Source organism: Juglans regia, chromosome 4 (assembly GCF_001411555.2).
Source record: "Juglans regia cultivar Chandler chromosome 4, Walnut 2.0, whole genome shotgun sequence".
NCBI classification, from domain to species: Eukaryota; Viridiplantae; Streptophyta; class Magnoliopsida; order Fagales; family Juglandaceae; genus Juglans; species Juglans regia.
In genome coordinates, this window is record NC_049904.1 from 34,391,858 (window position 1) to 34,409,223 (window position 17,366).

At 39.1% G+C, this 17,366-nt stretch overlaps 3 protein-coding genes across 6 annotated transcripts; 1 reads left to right on the forward strand and 2 right to left on the reverse strand.

Moving 5' to 3' along the window:
• The first annotated feature begins 705 nt into the window (after positions 1-705).
• Positions 706-1,527, forward strand: LOC109005154 (putative phytosulfokines 6). The gene is made up of 3 exons (XM_018983957.2): positions 706-875; positions 1,001-1,077; positions 1,177-1,527. Exons 1-3 carry the CDS (start codon positions 785-787, stop codon positions 1,282-1,284), a joined length of 276 nt encoding a protein of 91 aa, XP_018839502.1. The 5' UTR covers positions 706-784; the 3' UTR covers positions 1,285-1,527.
• Positions 1,528-3,265: 1,738 nt separating this feature from the next.
• LOC109005153 (polyadenylation and cleavage factor homolog 4) lies at positions 3,266-11,540 on the reverse strand. The gene is made up of 6 exons (XM_018983954.2): positions 10,734-11,540; positions 8,222-8,323; positions 7,622-7,882; positions 6,229-6,678; positions 3,924-5,891; positions 3,266-3,547 (listed from the first exon to the last, which is right to left on the reverse strand). The coding sequence occupies exons 1-6, from the start codon at positions 11,103-11,105 to the stop codon at positions 3,533-3,535; spliced, it is 3,168 nt and encodes a 1,055-aa protein (XP_018839499.1). The 5' UTR covers positions 11,106-11,540; the 3' UTR covers positions 3,266-3,532.
• Positions 11,541-12,085: 545 nt separating this feature from the next.
• Positions 12,086-16,933, reverse strand: LOC109005155 (heat stress transcription factor A-2e-like). 4 transcript variants are annotated; one of them, XM_035689876.1, is made up of 4 exons: positions 15,965-16,933; positions 13,491-14,997; positions 12,806-12,922; positions 12,086-12,702 (listed from the first exon to the last, which is right to left on the reverse strand). In XM_035689876.1, the coding sequence occupies exons 1-2, from the start codon at positions 16,352-16,354 to the stop codon at positions 13,876-13,878; spliced, it is 1,512 nt and encodes a 503-aa protein (XP_035545769.1). In that variant the 5' UTR covers positions 16,355-16,933; the 3' UTR covers positions 12,086-12,702; positions 12,806-12,922; positions 13,491-13,875. The 4 variants fall into 4 exon arrangements, with proteins under 4 accessions (XP_035545769.1, XP_035545768.1, XP_035545767.1 ...); XM_035689875.1 differs by having other exon boundaries at positions 12,806-12,934; XM_035689874.1 differs by having other exon boundaries at positions 12,086-12,535; positions 12,646-12,702; positions 12,806-14,997.
• Between the last annotated feature and the right edge of the window lie 433 nt (positions 16,934-17,366).

The window sequence follows — 17,366 nt, forward strand, 5'->3', positions numbered from 1 at the left end:
TCAAAACATTATCATATAATATTATAGAATGTCGAAAGCTAGCAATTCTATTTTCCTAATTACCAGCTTCTCTCCACTACTGATTTCTCACATGGCCGCCTTCCATAGAATGACCAGATCTTCTGCCATCTACGTACTTGAAATAAATCTACATATAATTGTGTAGTATGTAAATGTCGTACAGTCATTTTGAAAAAAAAATATTAAAATTTATTATTAAAAAATTAATTTTTTTTACATAGATATCGTATTTATTTATTTATTTTTAAATAATTATGCAGCATTTACATATTCACAACTATAACTATAATTTTTCATGTTTTTCTCTTTAACTTTCCTAGCAGATCAGAAAGGTTAGCAAAACTAGAAAGAACGAGGAAGGCGTCCTGATCATTCTCAGTTATCATCCTAGTTTTGTTTTGTTTTGTTTTTTTAACTCGACCCATTCGACCACCACGGCAATGACACGGAAGAACACGCACATTTTCTGTTCAACGTTGTAAAATATGGTAAAAAGTGATAGGAAATAGTTGTTTATCGTATAAAGATAGGATAGTACTGCCTAACTAAAGCGGGTGCATATATTGAAAGAAAATAAATGGGTAGGACCCAATAACTATTTTAGTCATGTTTGTAACTGCCTTGATGTTTTGGGTCTCGGCCATGTGACTTAGGTCATGAGAGAGCCCTACCCTGCTTTTTTCATCTTATTTATAGCTCTGATTATCACCATCCTTCCACACGACTTATGTACTAGTACTGATCGATCAACAACACTAGTACTATGAAGCCACAAGATTTTCGTGTCTCCTTCATCTTTGTTCTTCTTCTTTGCACTTCTCTAACATCTTCTCGTCTCCTAACACCAAAACGAGGTATAGCTCAAAGCTTCTTATAATTCTCACAACGTTTTCCTAGTCTTTATCAGATCATACATGATGATCTTAATTATTAGATTTTTAAGCTGATCATGAGGAACTTTATTTATTCTAATTTACAGGTGAAAAGGGGTTGAAGGTTGAAGGGATTAGTACTAATGCTGCTGGGTCATTAATAGATTTGGAAGATATTTCCAACGTAAATTAACTTATACTACCTTTCTCTCATGTGAAAATATCACTAATTTGGGTGGTTGATTTTTCCTCAAATTTATATGGGTGGCCTTTTTTTCTGCAGCTGATGGGATTAGAGGAGTGCGATGACAAAGATGATGAATGTTTGCATAGAAGGATGATTGCAGAGGCTCACTTGGATTATATTTACACCCAGCACCGTAAGCCGTAATTACAACCCATGCATTAATTAAGTTATACAGTACGCACTTGATCATGATGATGATCAGCTCCTCCAAATTAAAGAAGTTTTAATTTAGATAAGAAATCCCCATATATGTAACTATTTACATCCAAGTACTTGGTTTGTATTTGATTGTGTGCTTCTAAACGTTTATATTATATAATATGCTTTTATGATTAGCAGGTAATTAATTAGACTTATATTAATAAATAAACTTATGTTTGCCATTAATTTTGAGAGGTATTAACCAGTTATTTGAGTAACGTACAGCACGATAAACAGCTTTCTCAATTGTTATATTCAATATTATTGTATTTGTAATGAATATTGAATATAAACTCAGGTTGGGACCTGGAAGAACAAGAAAAGCTAGCTACGTACCACTTCGTGTAAGAAAAAATTGATATAAAAAACGGCTAATCTACATGTAATTTACTATAAAAAAAATATTATTGTAATGAATATTGATTCCCAACGGATCGCCATATCAACTTTTCTGGACAAAATATTATTGTATTGAAAAATATTGATGCTTCAGTTCAGCGGGTTCGACCGTGGGATGGCCCAGATGGGTATGTGAAGTAGGAGTAAACAGAATACAAGCATTCTTTTCGAAAATTGGAAAAAAAATATTAAAAAAAAAAAGGAAATAAACGATTTTGATAAATCCAAGAAATCCAATTGAATATAATCGTTACGTTGCCCAATGCCATCCCATTTCCCCCACCTTTTGCCTTATTTTTCCTTTATTTAGTGTTAATTTTCTTGGGATGTTTCTTGGTGTTAAATTCAATTATCACAAAGATGTTAGACAGACCAGACCTAATGATTAGGGGATAAATTAGTCAAAGGACTCCCCTCTTATGACCGAAACCGAAAATCTTGAATTTGTGTAATCCTGGCGTGTAACCGAAGGATCATTTTAGGCTATTTTAGGCTGTTTTTGGTTGTTAAACCAAATTCAATCTATTTCAATTTATCTCAAATTAATTATTGATAAAATCTATTATTTTTTTAATTTTTTATAAAAAAGTTAAACTCATTTCAATATGATCCACAAAATATTACTATTCACAACTCAATTCAACATCCAAACACAATATTAAATTACCAGATAGAGCCGCAGAGACCACCAACTCAAAATATTCCAACCATCAGATTATTATTATTATTATTAATCGAAGAGGCCGTAAATTTATAAAAAGGTCCTCAATCGTGGCATAACACCACAACCAACCATCAGATGAAGAATATTCGGAAAAAAGAAAAAAAAAAAAGCCATCAGATGAATAAAATCTTATCCAAACCGTTGGTACGCTGGGGTTGTCGAAGTAATCAAGGGTCATATCTCAACTAAAGTGACGGCAGCCATGATCATCAACCACTCTGGAGGTGATTAAGGATCCAAATTACTAATTCTTAAAGGAATATATGAACTTGAATGCTTGGTAGGGGTAACTCCATTATCACAACAAAACCTTGAAAACCCTCTGAAGGAGGTGAGATATACACTATATAAGATAACGACCTGGTAACAATATATTCATTCTAAGTTGACCAAAGCACCAAAAGAGGGCAATCCAAATACCCAACATCCAAGTCAGAACAATGTAACACCAATTCAAGGTGTAAAAACCCAAGAGGTCAATGAAATTGGGGAAGTAACAGATTTTTTTTTTTTTTTTTTAACTTCAAATTAACAAAAATGACGATCCATTACTGTCCTAGAAACCATATGATTCAAGAAATGACGCTCAAAACCACACCGAAAAGGGAAAGAAAGACCAACTTCGTTACTATTTTAATGATACAGAGAGCATCTCCGATTGCTGAGATTGAAAGGACATGGGTCGAAATGAGCATTTCCTTGTGTTGCTACCATCAGATTCTGGTGTGAAGAGCCTGCCGCTTGAGGAAATCAGAAACAAATAATAAAGGACCAACACATCAACCACATTAGCGAGCAAAGTTGAGGTGCAATGCACTAACTGACAATTATATGTATTTCTTTCAAACTGAATTAAACGGGAAAAAGAAAATAGGCAAAAAAAATATATAGAAGAAATGTGAGCATGAACAACAAAATGAAGAGCCCTGAGCACCATTTTGAGGCACAACAAAATTATCGTGCAAGGACTCTGCACGTTTAAGCTATGTATAGTACACCTGGATTTCCATCGTCAGCTTCTACTAAAAGAATCTGGCTTATGGAAGGCTCTAACTTGCCTCAAAGAATTTATACATCCTTCTCCTGTCAAAAGATAAGAAGTACCATCAAATATAAATCAGAGTGGGCTATTCATTTGCAATGCAACAAATAACAGTAGGAGAAAAATACATTTTCCACCCTCAAAACTTAGAAAGTACTTTACATTTAGTGCCCCAAATTATTAAAACCGATACACCGCACCCTCCAACTAGGGTCAACTGCCAAATAGCACCCTCCATTAGGATATGGTCGTTGGGAGATGCAGGTGTAAGCTCTAATAATTTTGAGTGAAACACATGTTAGTTTGAGAGTGGACCATAAAATTTTTTTTGATAAGTAAAGAGTGGACCATAATAATGGTGGGTCTGATCCTTCCCGTTGTCAGCACAAGACATCCTTGTTAAATATCAAGCCTTACCATTTTAATACCACTAGCCAGTCCCAAGTCATGAATTGAACTTTCTGAAATACAATTTGCATGCACAATGGGACCCTTAGCTGCATTGTCGTTTGAAATTTCTATCTCGCCAGCACAAGATGAGATGGTCATATATACTGCCCCTTTGAACATCCATTCATCCCTTTCTTGGCAGTAAAAATCTTCAAACACCTGTCCACACAAAACACAGGCACATTGAGTTTCATCTGCAGGAACCAAGCGCTCACCCTTGACCAGGGTCTCACTAGACTCATAGGCTGAGTCAGCAGACTCAATGCCAGATGCAAGTCCTGCCGTCCCAGCAACCCAGTCACTTGTGTTTGTATACCATCTCCTTGATGTGCTAATTAAACCGTTAGGTTCAAGCTTTCTCTGAGCATGCCACTCCAAGTGTCTATCAAGACTTTCTTGAAGCTTCAGTCGAATATCACAAATACTGCACCGAAGTGGAAGGTCATCAAATAGTCCATTGATCACGGATGGATGGAATTCTCGAATTACATCTGGCTTGAATTTGAAACCTATGAGGTTTTCGATTTCCAATGGGATGGATTGAGGCATCACGGGAGAACTTTGATTGGCAGGTTCCAACAACGATACCCCATCCCTTGTTGTCGGAAGGGAATCAGGTACAGAAGAAACTGATACAGAGCTAGTCGCAATGGTGCCTGGGCTCTTCTTTTGTGATTGATTAGGGGTTTGAGTTGGCACTGTAGTCGGCACCTCGGTCTTTGCAGCCGATATTAAACCTTTTGCAACTAATGAGCTCAAAAGGTTTGAAATTGGATCTGAGGCATTATTCACAGCACTTGAGGTTGGTGCAGATGCACTACCCGCAAGTGATGAAGGTGGTGGACCAGATGGCAAAGGTGGTTGTCCTGCATTTCTTTGAGATATACTGGCAGGAACTGGTGCATTATTATTTGATGAACCTAATGAAGTTGCTGACACAACACTGGGCCCTGAGGATGTAATCTGCACTGGAGGAGGCCCACTGGGCAGGGGAGGCTGAATACCAGAGTGTGAAGGCATTTGCCCAATGTCTGGGACAGTCAGATTAGGTAGGCTACCCGTAATAGAATTGTTAGAGAAAATTCCACTCTTCATAACAGCTGCTAACAAACTACTTGTGCTTGGTTGTCCTGAAGATTCTGCGGCAAGATCTGAATGGTCTGATGCAGAATTCCCCACTGTTGAGGGAGACCCAGTATCAGAGACTGAAGGGAGGATTGGCTTTCGAATCTCACTAGAAGGCTGAGACAGCATGGAGTCTGATTGTTGCTCATCATGGTGCCTTGGTTGAAAAGAAGGAACTGAAGCAGAAGCTTGTAAGCCTCGGGGCTGCAGCTTTTGCAAGGGTCCTGGCTGAACATTTGGATGCTGGAAAGGTGATGAATCCTGAGCATATTGGTTGGAAGGCCCCATGTTCAACCGGCCCAAAAATTGAGCTCCTTTTAAATTAGGTTGAGGCAGGGACAGAGTCTGTGGATGCTCCCGCTTGGCCAGATTTTGCAACTGATGATGGGAAGGGCGTACTACTAATGAAGGCGATTGAGGATGCTGGTGCATGGGTGACTGTGCAGATGGTGATGCTGCTCCCTGAGACTGAAACCGCTGCTGCCCTACAGTTCCAGTGGACCCCGACACTGCATTTATTAGAACCCCAAGGCCCCCCATCTGCTGATGACCTCCTATTCTTGATATTGAAGAAGCTACACTTGTTGACGACTGTGTGAGAGTGGCAGCAAAGCCTTCTGAGTGGCCTGAAGTATGGACCAGCCCATCAATGGATTGTGATTCTTCCAACGGCCAGGAGGATGAAGTCCGGCTCCCAAAAGGAGTAAAATCTTTCTGGTCATTATACATAAAATCAGTGGAAACTTCCTTATTGACCTTTGATCCAACATCATCTAAACTGCGTGGTTTTTGAAGGTGATATTCAAACCCCTGTGCACAAAAAAAATCAGTCATAACACGTCATAGATGGTCCAAAGTCCAGCAGTGCTTTTTAGAAAAGAAGGCAGCTTGCCCCTCAGTAGCAAATACATTACATGCACTTGTGGTTAAGCAATATTGTTCTTTAAAGAAGTTCTTAAGCAATCTGAGGCTGTAAAAGGATTCAGTCTTTGGAAAGAAACTACAAATACATATCTGCATCTAAGTAATAATAAATTCATGCTTTTCATTTTTGCTCTTTTTACCTTTTTTTGTTTCCATTTGGCACTCAAATCAAACCATCAATAGGCATCAGACTCATTTTCAAAGTTCAATTCTTCTAACTTACCAATTTTTCTGAATGATTTTTCCTTGGGTCAATAGGAATATCGGATGCTCCATGAGCTGTTGATTTGGAGTTCATATCATCCCACATGAACTCCTCTTCTTCAGAATTCTTCCAGCTACTAGACATCACAGTGCTAGTCCTAAGTGCAATACTCTGTGTTGGCTTTGGTTGTGCATCAGCATATGCAGATTTGGGTGCTCGATAGTTGGGCAATCCTTGTTTGATATTGAAACCATTCTTCTGGCTAGAGATTGTCTCCGCAACACTTCCTACAGTTCCATACCAGGGTTTGTCATGTCCTTGCTCAGTCATCCTCCCACCAGTTCTTTCAGTTCCTGAGCCTGAATTCCTTGAAAGATCAGAAGAGTATTCATAGTCTCCAAATGCAGCACCAATGGTCTTCTCATGAACAGATTCACTTGGTCCATCTCTATTAGTTCGCTGAACATTCTACAAAATTTGCGACAAAAGTAATGAAGGGTACAATATCATGAAATCATGAAAGGGGAAACTTACGCCTTAAAAAAAATTACCACAGGCACTCTTAAAAAAAGATCTACCCATGAAAGGCCAGCACTCATTATGGATTCGCTCTCTCTGTATCCTGGGTTGAGTCTACTATAGGCCCAGTCAAGTCATCAGGCATTCTTTCGGCCTTCATAACTTACTGGAACAGGTAAATACTAACATTATTCCTTCCAGCTAATTAGTAAAGGGGGAAAACAAAAGCACGGTAAATGATTTGGTAGATGCACTATGCAGTATAGTGATAGATGCACTATGCGGTATAGTGAGAATGAGCATGAACAAATATCTTTGTGAGCATCGGCAAGGGAAAGTCACATTGTCACAAATATATTCCGTTGTCATATTATTAAAAATGAGTTTACTTAAATAAAGGTATTTCTAGTAAACTGGCTTCCACTTCTATATTCACAGATATATCAATAAACAAAACTTTGATGGGGCATAATGAATACGTTTGTCATGAGACTGACAATGCAGATAATAGGACAAAGTGAAAGCAAGGTTCAACAGCAACCATTATGATGGAACCCTTTTTTTTTCTAAGTAACCATTATGATGGACCCTAGTATCATGGAGAAAGTAATCACTTGCATTTCAAGTATCCAGACAAGTTTCATCAAACTACACATTCCACTTGCTTGCATGGAAACAGGACATGCAATCCTTAAATTTCAAATAAGGGAGATAATAATCATGTTCAATTTATCCAGCACAACATTGCATGCCCAAAATTTCAATGCAGGTTCGCTTGCACATTCCACTCAACATTTGATCATATGGTTTCAGTGAAAAAATGCCTCATAAAAGCTTTGCTACACTAGGATAATTACTCCAAAGTCTAAACTTAAAACATGATTCCACATACCCTGCCAGACTGCTGAAGCCGCTGCCTTTCCAAATACTTGGGATTTACATGAATGCTGTGTGGTTGGCGTTGAGACTGCGAATCTGGCTTAGATGTTGTAGTAGCTAATGAAGAAGAAACATTGATTATGGGAGTAAAGCCAAGTTCTTTCTCAATCATCTGAAGTGCTGGAGGAGGGAAGACTCCTTTCCAAGTTCCAAAAAGATGACGCATACTCGAATGTACAGCAGGATCTACTTGCCTATATGCCTTGCAGAAAACCTAGAAGTGCAGATAAGAATTGGAAACTATAAAGTAATAAGCAAAAAATCCAACATCATACATACGAAGAATTGTTTTTTATTTGGTAGCAGGCAGATGTACGATCAATGAATGAATGCATGAAAAAAGTAAGAACAGTCGCAGTCTCTTTCCATAAATGTACAATTCACATAAAAACATCATAACATAAAGTATTCCATTGTTCTTTTCTGAGTAGTGCCTAAACATCACGACAATCTCTTTCTCATTCCTTGTGATAAGCACAATACCTAAATGCCTATGCTGTAACCAGAAAAGCACCTCCATTGAGAAAAGCTACGCACAAGATAAAAATCTGACCTCAGGTAGTCTAGCAGCAAAGTACTTTATGTAATCCCTCCCAATATTCTTTACGATACTGTCTAAAAGATAGAGTGAAGGCAGCTTTTGCTCAGTAGGAACCTGCAATTTTTAACTAATAGTTAGTTATAATATACCAGGCAAGTTCCTTTCAACAAATAAGTGACTAAACTGCGAGGGTCCAAAACCAGAAACTCCACCACTCAAAAAGGGGGGAAGGAAAGATGCTTCAAATCTGGTTATTTGAGTCCACTAAAGCCAAGAAAAAACAAGACCGGCAAACAACACGCAGCGGGTACCATCATCTTCATAAACCAAGTGTTCCCAAAACCACGAAGGTAGCTATGATGGGAGTTCTCAACACTTTAGTATCAATAAAATTAACCAAATAACTTGAGAGATTCAATAATAACGAGGCCTATAAGGGCAAAAAAAATAAAATAAAATCAAACCTTTCAACTCTCACTGAAAATCAGGATCATTCAATTCTTAGCGAACACCACTTCACGTAAGAAAATTTTCCAATACCAAATCCTGTGAAGTGTCCCAACTATCTTTTGCCTCCCATACTGCTTTGTCAACAATTAATTCTTATCCCTCCCACAAAAGCAATTTTTCATTATCACATTCTTCGTGGAAGTAACTTCATTTGATATGCCTTGCAATGTTTCCCATTATCTCTGTACTTTCTAAAGAACTAGCCATCCCATTCCAAATTCGTTTTCTTAAGGAGAAAGAAATCCTATTTCTACCAAGCTCAATCACTCAATATTCAAGTACCCATGCACCCATCCCGTCCACTCCCACATCACCTTGCTTCTGAAGCAACATCCTCATCCTGATAAAGAAGGTTGTAACTGGGTATATTATTGTTAAAACTTTTTTTTGCAAGTATTGTTAGGACTTTATTATGTGTTGGCTTCTGCACTAATTGCTCAAATTCAAACTCTAAACCTGACCATCTTTAAGCAATTGATTTATTTTTTTATGTATTGTTATATGCTTCATGATGGAATATAATATATCATAGGCTCGACCATGACTCCCATGTATAGATTCAATAGTGCCTTGATCTTCATAATCAACTGAATACAAATGCAAGTATGAAACACCCACAGGGCCACAAGTCCAAGTAGATCCTCATTAAAGGAATGATAATTTCTTTTGTAATCAAAGGAATGAAAATGTCTAATATTATTATTTTTCCCACCATTATCCATATTTCCTTGACAAAATTACTGCATATAACAGAATTAATGCTAGCCAGAGAGTGATGTTGCATTGAGAATAATTGAACCTGAGACAAAATAAAATCTCTTGCATTGGACAAACGTTCTAATTCCATAGAACAGCTACATGTAGTGGGATCTAATACCCACGATCAAGAAAAGGAATACAACTGACATAATATGAAAGCAAGACCTAAAATGTGACAAAATCGTCTGTTTCAGCTGTAATGATTATACAGTTATGAAGCAATGCTGCAACATTATAGGATAAACGTATCATAAAATAAAATTGGCAGAATGCCACACGGCATTATTACATGCACAAATCATTTTTTTTATAAGTAAAATAACAATGTATTAGAACAAGTACACAGGGAGTATACCACAAATCATAAGGGAGGAACATAATGATTTGGTCCCAAAGCTGGTAGAACCCATATTCAGCAGTAACTATGTTCTTGCAGAATGCGGCCCTCTTTGCATACAATCTTGTAATAAAGTTCCCGAAAAGCTGTTCACTATTCACTCTTTTTTTTATAAGTAAAATGCATCTATTCACTCTATCTCATGCACTTATAATATAGAGACAATAGGGCCATTGATTTAAGAGTTGGGACAGGCAACCAAAACATCATAAAATGGAAGCCGTACACAAATAGTGGAATTAAAGAAAATCACACGGGAGACAACTTGCAAACCCCCATCACATTCGATTGCGGCCAAAGCCTTGACTGAAACAACGATACCATACATCAGTCTGATATCTTCCAACCGTTATCTATCGCACATAAATACACGGATTGTGGATTACTTTCATTGATATTTTTTTGCGAACTATCATAATAAAAATATTACCTCGCGCACTGGATGCAAAGCTTAGAAATGCACATCAATATCGTTCACACATATTTGGAAAAGGGGAAGGGAAGAAAAAAGAAGGAATAATCAGCAAATTAGATTGCGTTGATTTTGAAATCATACCACCACTTTGTGAGCAACATAAACATCCCACATGGCACATCCAAGTCAAGCACTTTATCCACAAAAGACTGGGGCATTAATTCAAAACCATAAGCATTCCATTAACCCCAAGTTACACATACAATATAACTATCTTTACTTTCGACGAAACACTATTCTAGCTGCATTACCATGTAGTTTTTCTTTGATCCACTTTTTTTTTTTTTTTTTTGCTTTCCTTTTCTATGCCAAAATTCCGTACAATTCAATTCAAGCAAAAATTGGCGCCACACCCAAAAGAATCGTAAAAAAACTGGGTTCACCTCGAGAATGTTGGCGCAGACAGTGGCGGCGATTGCCTTGGCAGCGTGGAGGTTCTCGCCAGCAATTATAGTCAAGTTAGTGATGATAGGCTTCGAATTGAAAGTGAGCTCGGCGAGCGCAGTCCTGTACTGGCTGACGAGTTCCTGATGCTGCGGCGGTTGAGGCTGATAACCCCCTCGGCCCGAGTCGCTGCTTTCGGAATCTCTATCACTCGGTCGGAACCTTGGCGGCGGCACCACAACTGATCTCTGAACGAAAGGGCGGCCATTCCCGTTCGGGTTCGGGTTCTTACCGCGCTCAATCTCCTCGGCCAATCGGGGCTTCTTCAAGCCCGGTTCTCTCGATCTATCGAAGGATCTACGCGTTTCCATTACGATACCAGACAAGACCAATATTAAAACCCTAACCCTAATCCACTATTTATATTCAGTACATCGTACTAACCCAACAAGAAAAAAAAAAATACATCCAGTGAATTCCTGTCAATTCGATACTCCTGCTACGTGGAGTTCATCTATATCTAATAAATCGAGAAAACGAAAACAAGAGAAAAACCATAGCCTAAATTGTACAAGCCAAAAGGAAAAATCAAATTAAAGATAGATATTAAAACCCTAGTAATGAATTCTGACACATATTCATGAATTTGAGGAAGAGAATTGGAGCTTTTGAGAGAGGAGCTTAGGATTTGGGTGCGCTAGCAGGAAATGTGTGAGATAGACATACACGGGCTAGAAGCTCGGGTTGGGACGGCGGGTATTCATGGATCGCGAAAAGGAGGCGTTTTTTTATGATCGTTAACCTTCATATTGGTGTGGGTTTCGATGTCACGGAAAAAAGAGGTGGGTTGTGGTGGGCTGGCTTCGGCGTTTATTGTCGACCTTTTAACGTGAGCTGTTTCGGCCCACTTGTAGACACTTTGGACACTACCACGGCAGGGATTGGCTTTAGGCTTTAGATACGAGGTATTACATAAAAGTCACATTAATTTATTAATTTATTTTTATAATGTACCTCTCACTAAATCATCCAATTTGAGGAGGGATGTGTTCCAACATATCCTTCATCCTCTTCTTCATTCTCTGGAACATTGTAAATAAACACGATCTTGATCTATTTATTTATATAATTTGTATCGGTGATTACTGTAAGATGAGTTTTACAGTTATTAATTTATATTTTTGTCAACTTCGGGCCAACCCTATATTATTTAAAGGGTTGTTTGGAAATAGAGATGGTCTCGTCTCATTTCCTTCTCAAACATCACTCAAATACAAAGACTTTTTAATTTCAAATTTTTATCTTCTTCAGCTAACCATGTTACCCGTTTGGGGTGGGTGGAATTGTGGTGTACGATGGGCAACATAAGCATGAGTGTCAACATAAGCATCAGTGCTCACCGATTCCAGTAACAGATGGTTCTGTTGTCCAATTGCTGGCCTCAATGCTGCGTAAAAAGAATGCGACTTCGGATTTTACTTGGAATAGATGCCGGAGAAGTTTCCATGCCAAGCATACGTTAAATGTCGAATGCTGGCTTCTCCCAGTCCCAACGGGGAGTTCAATATCGAATCTTTTGAACTGCATTTATCACATATATATCATAAAACCCACGTGCTGTTGCACGAATTTATATTACGCCTTAGCATGCACATGTACGTACAGATAGAAAAGTAAAGATCAGTCTCTGCCTAAATCCTTTTAGACACAGCCGGCGCCATTGGTGGTCTGTTCTGGCATTTAGTTACTTGCCAAAAGAAGCGCGATGAGTAAGCAAATGGCAGGTGCCCCTTCACACGGACTAGCATGCCATCAAACCCACAAAGATTACATCATAAATACGGTAGTAAGGCATCGAAGGTTAGACATCAATCTATATACAGTAAATAGATGATGGTGAAGAGCTCATACTTAGAAATATACAGCCCTGCCTGCGCAATCACCCAACAGTTTCCTCACTCCTCCGTCCTGCAGATTGGCCGATCCAAACTTGCTAATTCAGTAAGCGATGCTTCAAAGAGTATTACAGAAGCTGTATGAATTATATGCAAATGCAAGTAAGTTAGCTTACAGAGCCCCCATGAGGCAATCACATTCAAGTTTGATTTTGAGGTCCACCAACAGTAATGGATCTTCCACATACATTCCGGTCATGGATATACCAAGAAATCAGTAGAGCTTAAGCACCCTGCAAAACAGACTTGCCCAAGAAGCCTATTCATGACACTTTTAATCGAGTTTCATGAAAAGAGAAAAAATATGAGCACGGAAATGTACAAATTATGGTCAACTTTGTGTTTTCCAATAATTCACATCCACAATAAATTGCAGGCTTTTGAGGTATTTATTTCACAGTAAGGGCCTCTCTCCAGGCTAGACAGCTTCAAAATCCTGTCCAGTCAAAGCACAACGGACTGAGCAGAAAAACAGACTCCTCACTACCATTATTTCTGCGTAGCTTGTTTCACTCCTTTCAGAAAGTAAATGATATAGTCAAAGCTGCTGAATATATCTAGATTTTAAGAATAAAACGTCCTTGCATTCAACTAAATGCTAGGTTTGTAGAACCAAAAAGTGTCTCCAGTGAACTATAGTCATGAAGATGGATTTACAAAGCCCGACACCAGGCATCAGCCAAGCTCTATGATCATCCCGGTTTGTAATAGTGAGCAGCTCAGTATGCAATGAGAGGACAGATGGAGTTTTTTTTTAATCTTCCAACAAGAATGAACCATTTTATGAATAAAACATCTTACCTGAACCATACAATGCTAGAATGAGCATTACAGAATATGAAACCAAGCCCTGGGAAGCATGATACTCAATCCAAACGTTCACAAACCTGCATTGTTCATTACTTGAAATGTATTTGTCAGCAAGAAAACCCTGCATTAGTAATACAACTCATAAGATAGCATAATCAACTTGATGGTAGAAATAAATAGACAGACTATCTGAAAAAAAAATGAATAGCAATATAAGAAAAATTAAATTTATTGAGGTGGAAGCTGAAAATCAAGAGAGAAAAAATGAACACTGCAATTAATTGAATATATTTGTCAATAATTTGTCCTATGTTTATCTGTTCAACTAAATGAACTCAGATCCACAAGGGCAGCACGTGCAGAAGCAAATGAAGCCTCATGGATCCCTATTTTCAGGTATATCATCTTTGGGCTTGTGATCTCGACTCTCAGGCTCATTAGAGGGGGATTCGTCAATAGTCCATTTATCAATGCCCGAACCTTCTATCTCTTGCAGGAAGCCTAAATCCCAGATATCTGTTAATCCACCAGTCACTTCCAAATCAGTAACTTCATAGTTGATTGGATTTCCCCACAATTCATTGCTAGGCACAGACATACCGGTACATGCATCAAAACCCATGCTCCATATATCCTCTTTTTTAACAATACTTTCAATCCCTGGTGACAACTCAGATATCATCTTCTCCTTCGTTATTTCTTCTGGGAAAGATACAAAATATTCTGGATTAGCTTCTTCTTGTGAGCTTTTGCTATTCTCGCCTTTCAGGTCTTGATTCCCCAACCTTGATGACCCTTCTCCCACCTGCTTGAGGGTTTTGTTAAATCCCTGCAGTACTGGTAGATCTTCTGGCATTACCAATTCATCTGATCCAAATGGTATGCTTTCAACACCTAATCCCGCTTGTTCTATCATAGCAACCATATCTTGTGAGAGAGAATCCTGAGACTTTCCAGCAGGAACTGGATTTAAATCTTGGGCTACAGAAGGTGTAATGAGGTGTCTCCAGTCTGGTTGGTACTTCACAGTCCGCCCTTCCATGGAAGAATCCGATTTACCCATTTCATATTGATGCTGCTTCACAAACTTCCTCCTCACTCGTGAAGAACCTATTTCTCCCTTTACCTTCTGCTGTTGAAGCCGGGCTAAGAATGCTGGGTTTTGCACTAACTTCGCCAAGAAAGAAACCATTTGCTTCTGTCTTTGCTCTGCAGTCTGGAGCCTCTGGTTGACTGCTTCCATATGGTGAATGGTCCCTTGCTGCTGCTGCTGCAATTCAACAACCTCCTGCATCAACCTACCCTTCTCCTTTCTCAACTTCTGTATCTCACCTTCCGGAACAGGCCTCCCAGCTTCAGTAGAAGGCTGAATATAGACCCCAATCTGTTGGGACTGAGGTGATTTGCGCCTCTGAATGTTCTTCAACAGATGTTTCTTCCCTCGCTGGAAAGCTTCATTGGCAAACTCCCACCTGTCAGTATCAATCTTGCGGAACCCCTGAATACAGTAACCAAATTGATTTTTAAAATGAATGAGGAAGACATAGAAGTCCAGAAAATAACAGAAAATTTTGATGATTAACACTGTAATACAGTAGTTCATCACACAACAAAATCTGAAGCTGTCAATTTTCATGGGTAGAAGATGCCGAATTGCTTTATAATATAATCTGTAAAATCATAAAATCAACTTCCCTTAACACAAAAAAGATGGGTCAGATGATAATGTGCAGTATCTTGACTAACTTGGACAGAAACAAATGGGTGCAATAAACCTGAAATTCTACCTGCAGAAGAAGAACACCCCACTCTGGTACACACGAGGGGAAGATGTTCTTTGTTGGCGGAATGAAGATTAGAGCATGCCGCCCCTTAGCCCTAATGAGCCGATGAAGGAATAACCTTTACTAAGACCTTCAGGCTTCACCATATTAAGTTTCATAAAAAGATAATTAAAGTCTACATGAACACGATCCTTAGAAAGTACACCTCAAGATAACATTTTTCTTAGATAATTCCACCGGTACACAAACTCCAAACAGTAGAGTAAACTAATCTAAATCAGAAAATATCAATCGGAGATCACAAGAATACCGCATCTTCATCATTTCAACGGTACAAAGTACAAACAATAAGATAAATAATTTAAATGCAAGACATTATAAATTATACAACAGAAACTAGTTCAATCCAAAATCCGATACAACGAATTAAGAACTAACAAATGTACAGCAGCAGATCCTCCATAGATAGGAAAGCCCACACATTTAAAAGGCGATTATTTACAAATTTGAATCCAGTTACTCACCTAATTACAGAGTAAACATCAGCTAAAAGAACAACAAAATACTAAAAACAAAGAAGAGAAAAATACAATCGAAAACAGTAGGAAACAGAAAACAGGTAAAAACATTTTACATACAGATCACACCAACCATTACAGGCGGTGTTACCGTAATACCCACATAAGTATTAAGCTGGCGAACAAAACTCGAGAAATTGTTGTGCTTGAAATTCAGAGGAAGGACCAGTCTCGCAAAGTCCACCGGATCCCACACCACGAAACTCTCTCCGCTGACGCCCCATGATATGATCGGGTCGAGCGCCGGGTCTTCCACGAGGTCGAACGTCTTCGACAGAAATGGCGGTGTAGGATTGCCCTGTAAGCACTCGAGCGGCTGAGGCACGCCGATATTCTCCGCGCCTCCTCCTCCTCCAGTACTCGACGGTACCGTTCGGGGTATTTCGCAGAAAGAAGGCAATGGGCTTATGGTTGAGGAGGCTTCGAATTCCGTCGGGGGAGGAGATGCCGAGGACCCAATGTTCTCCATGAAAAAACCAGCTTCGGCATCCATAAAGAAAGACCCAGGCAAAAGTGGTTGCGACGTTGTTTCGGGTGGTAGAGGAGAGATTCCAGGAGTTTCAGATTCCGGTTGGGCTGAAGAAGACGAGGATGCACCAACGGAAGCTTTACCCGTGGATTTAACGGGATCTCTGGGTGGAGATTGATATGGTCCAGAGAGAGTATGTTTTGTGTGTTAAGGGATGAGAAATTGTGTAGTCGGCGAGAGAATGAGAAATGAGGGTTGTAGAAGGGTTTATAAGGGGAGTGGGGGGATTATACCGAAAGGGTGGTACATAAAAAATCTTGAGTCGAAAGGCGGTGGAGGTTGGCCTCTGCTTCTTCGTCTTCTAGTTCTACGGCTATGGTTGTGTCGTTGGTCTTTCCGGGCCATTGATTTTTGCTTCCAGTTGAGAGAGAGAGAGAGAGAGAGAGAGAGAGCGCACCGACCTTTTGAGGGAGCTGGGAAGGTTTCCTGGCAGTTACGCTCGTTGAAAGGTCGTTCCCGTGTGGACATCTGATGGCAATAGACAGTTGGAACCTGGGGCCCAGACCTCCACAGATATTTTGTCACTGTTTCGGTTTTTTTTTTCTGCGGCTGTGTAGGGCGGTTTTACTGTTGAGAGTCAGAACTGAAAATGCTTAGGGACGAAGCGAACTCAGTGGCCAATGGGAAGAGAGCTGAGAGTCCATTTGAGATTCGGGACTCACACAACGGTGTTGCACTTGCCCAGGACCAACCAATCATTAAAAAGAAAAAAGTCAGCATATTGATTGCCCGCACTTGACCCACGCCGTCGAGGTAAGAAATAGAGATTCTGTGGTCGTGATCAGATCTTCCAGATTTTCTCTCTTTTTTTATTATTTTTTAAATGTCTTCTTACTGTCATATTAGTTGTGATTTAAAAATGCAGAAGAAACTTTTGTTCAACAACAAGAAGCCATCGAATTGGATTTAAATCTTATGGCACGTATGCATTTGTTAATGTAAAAAATTGCACAATAATAAGAAATGGGAGAAAGAG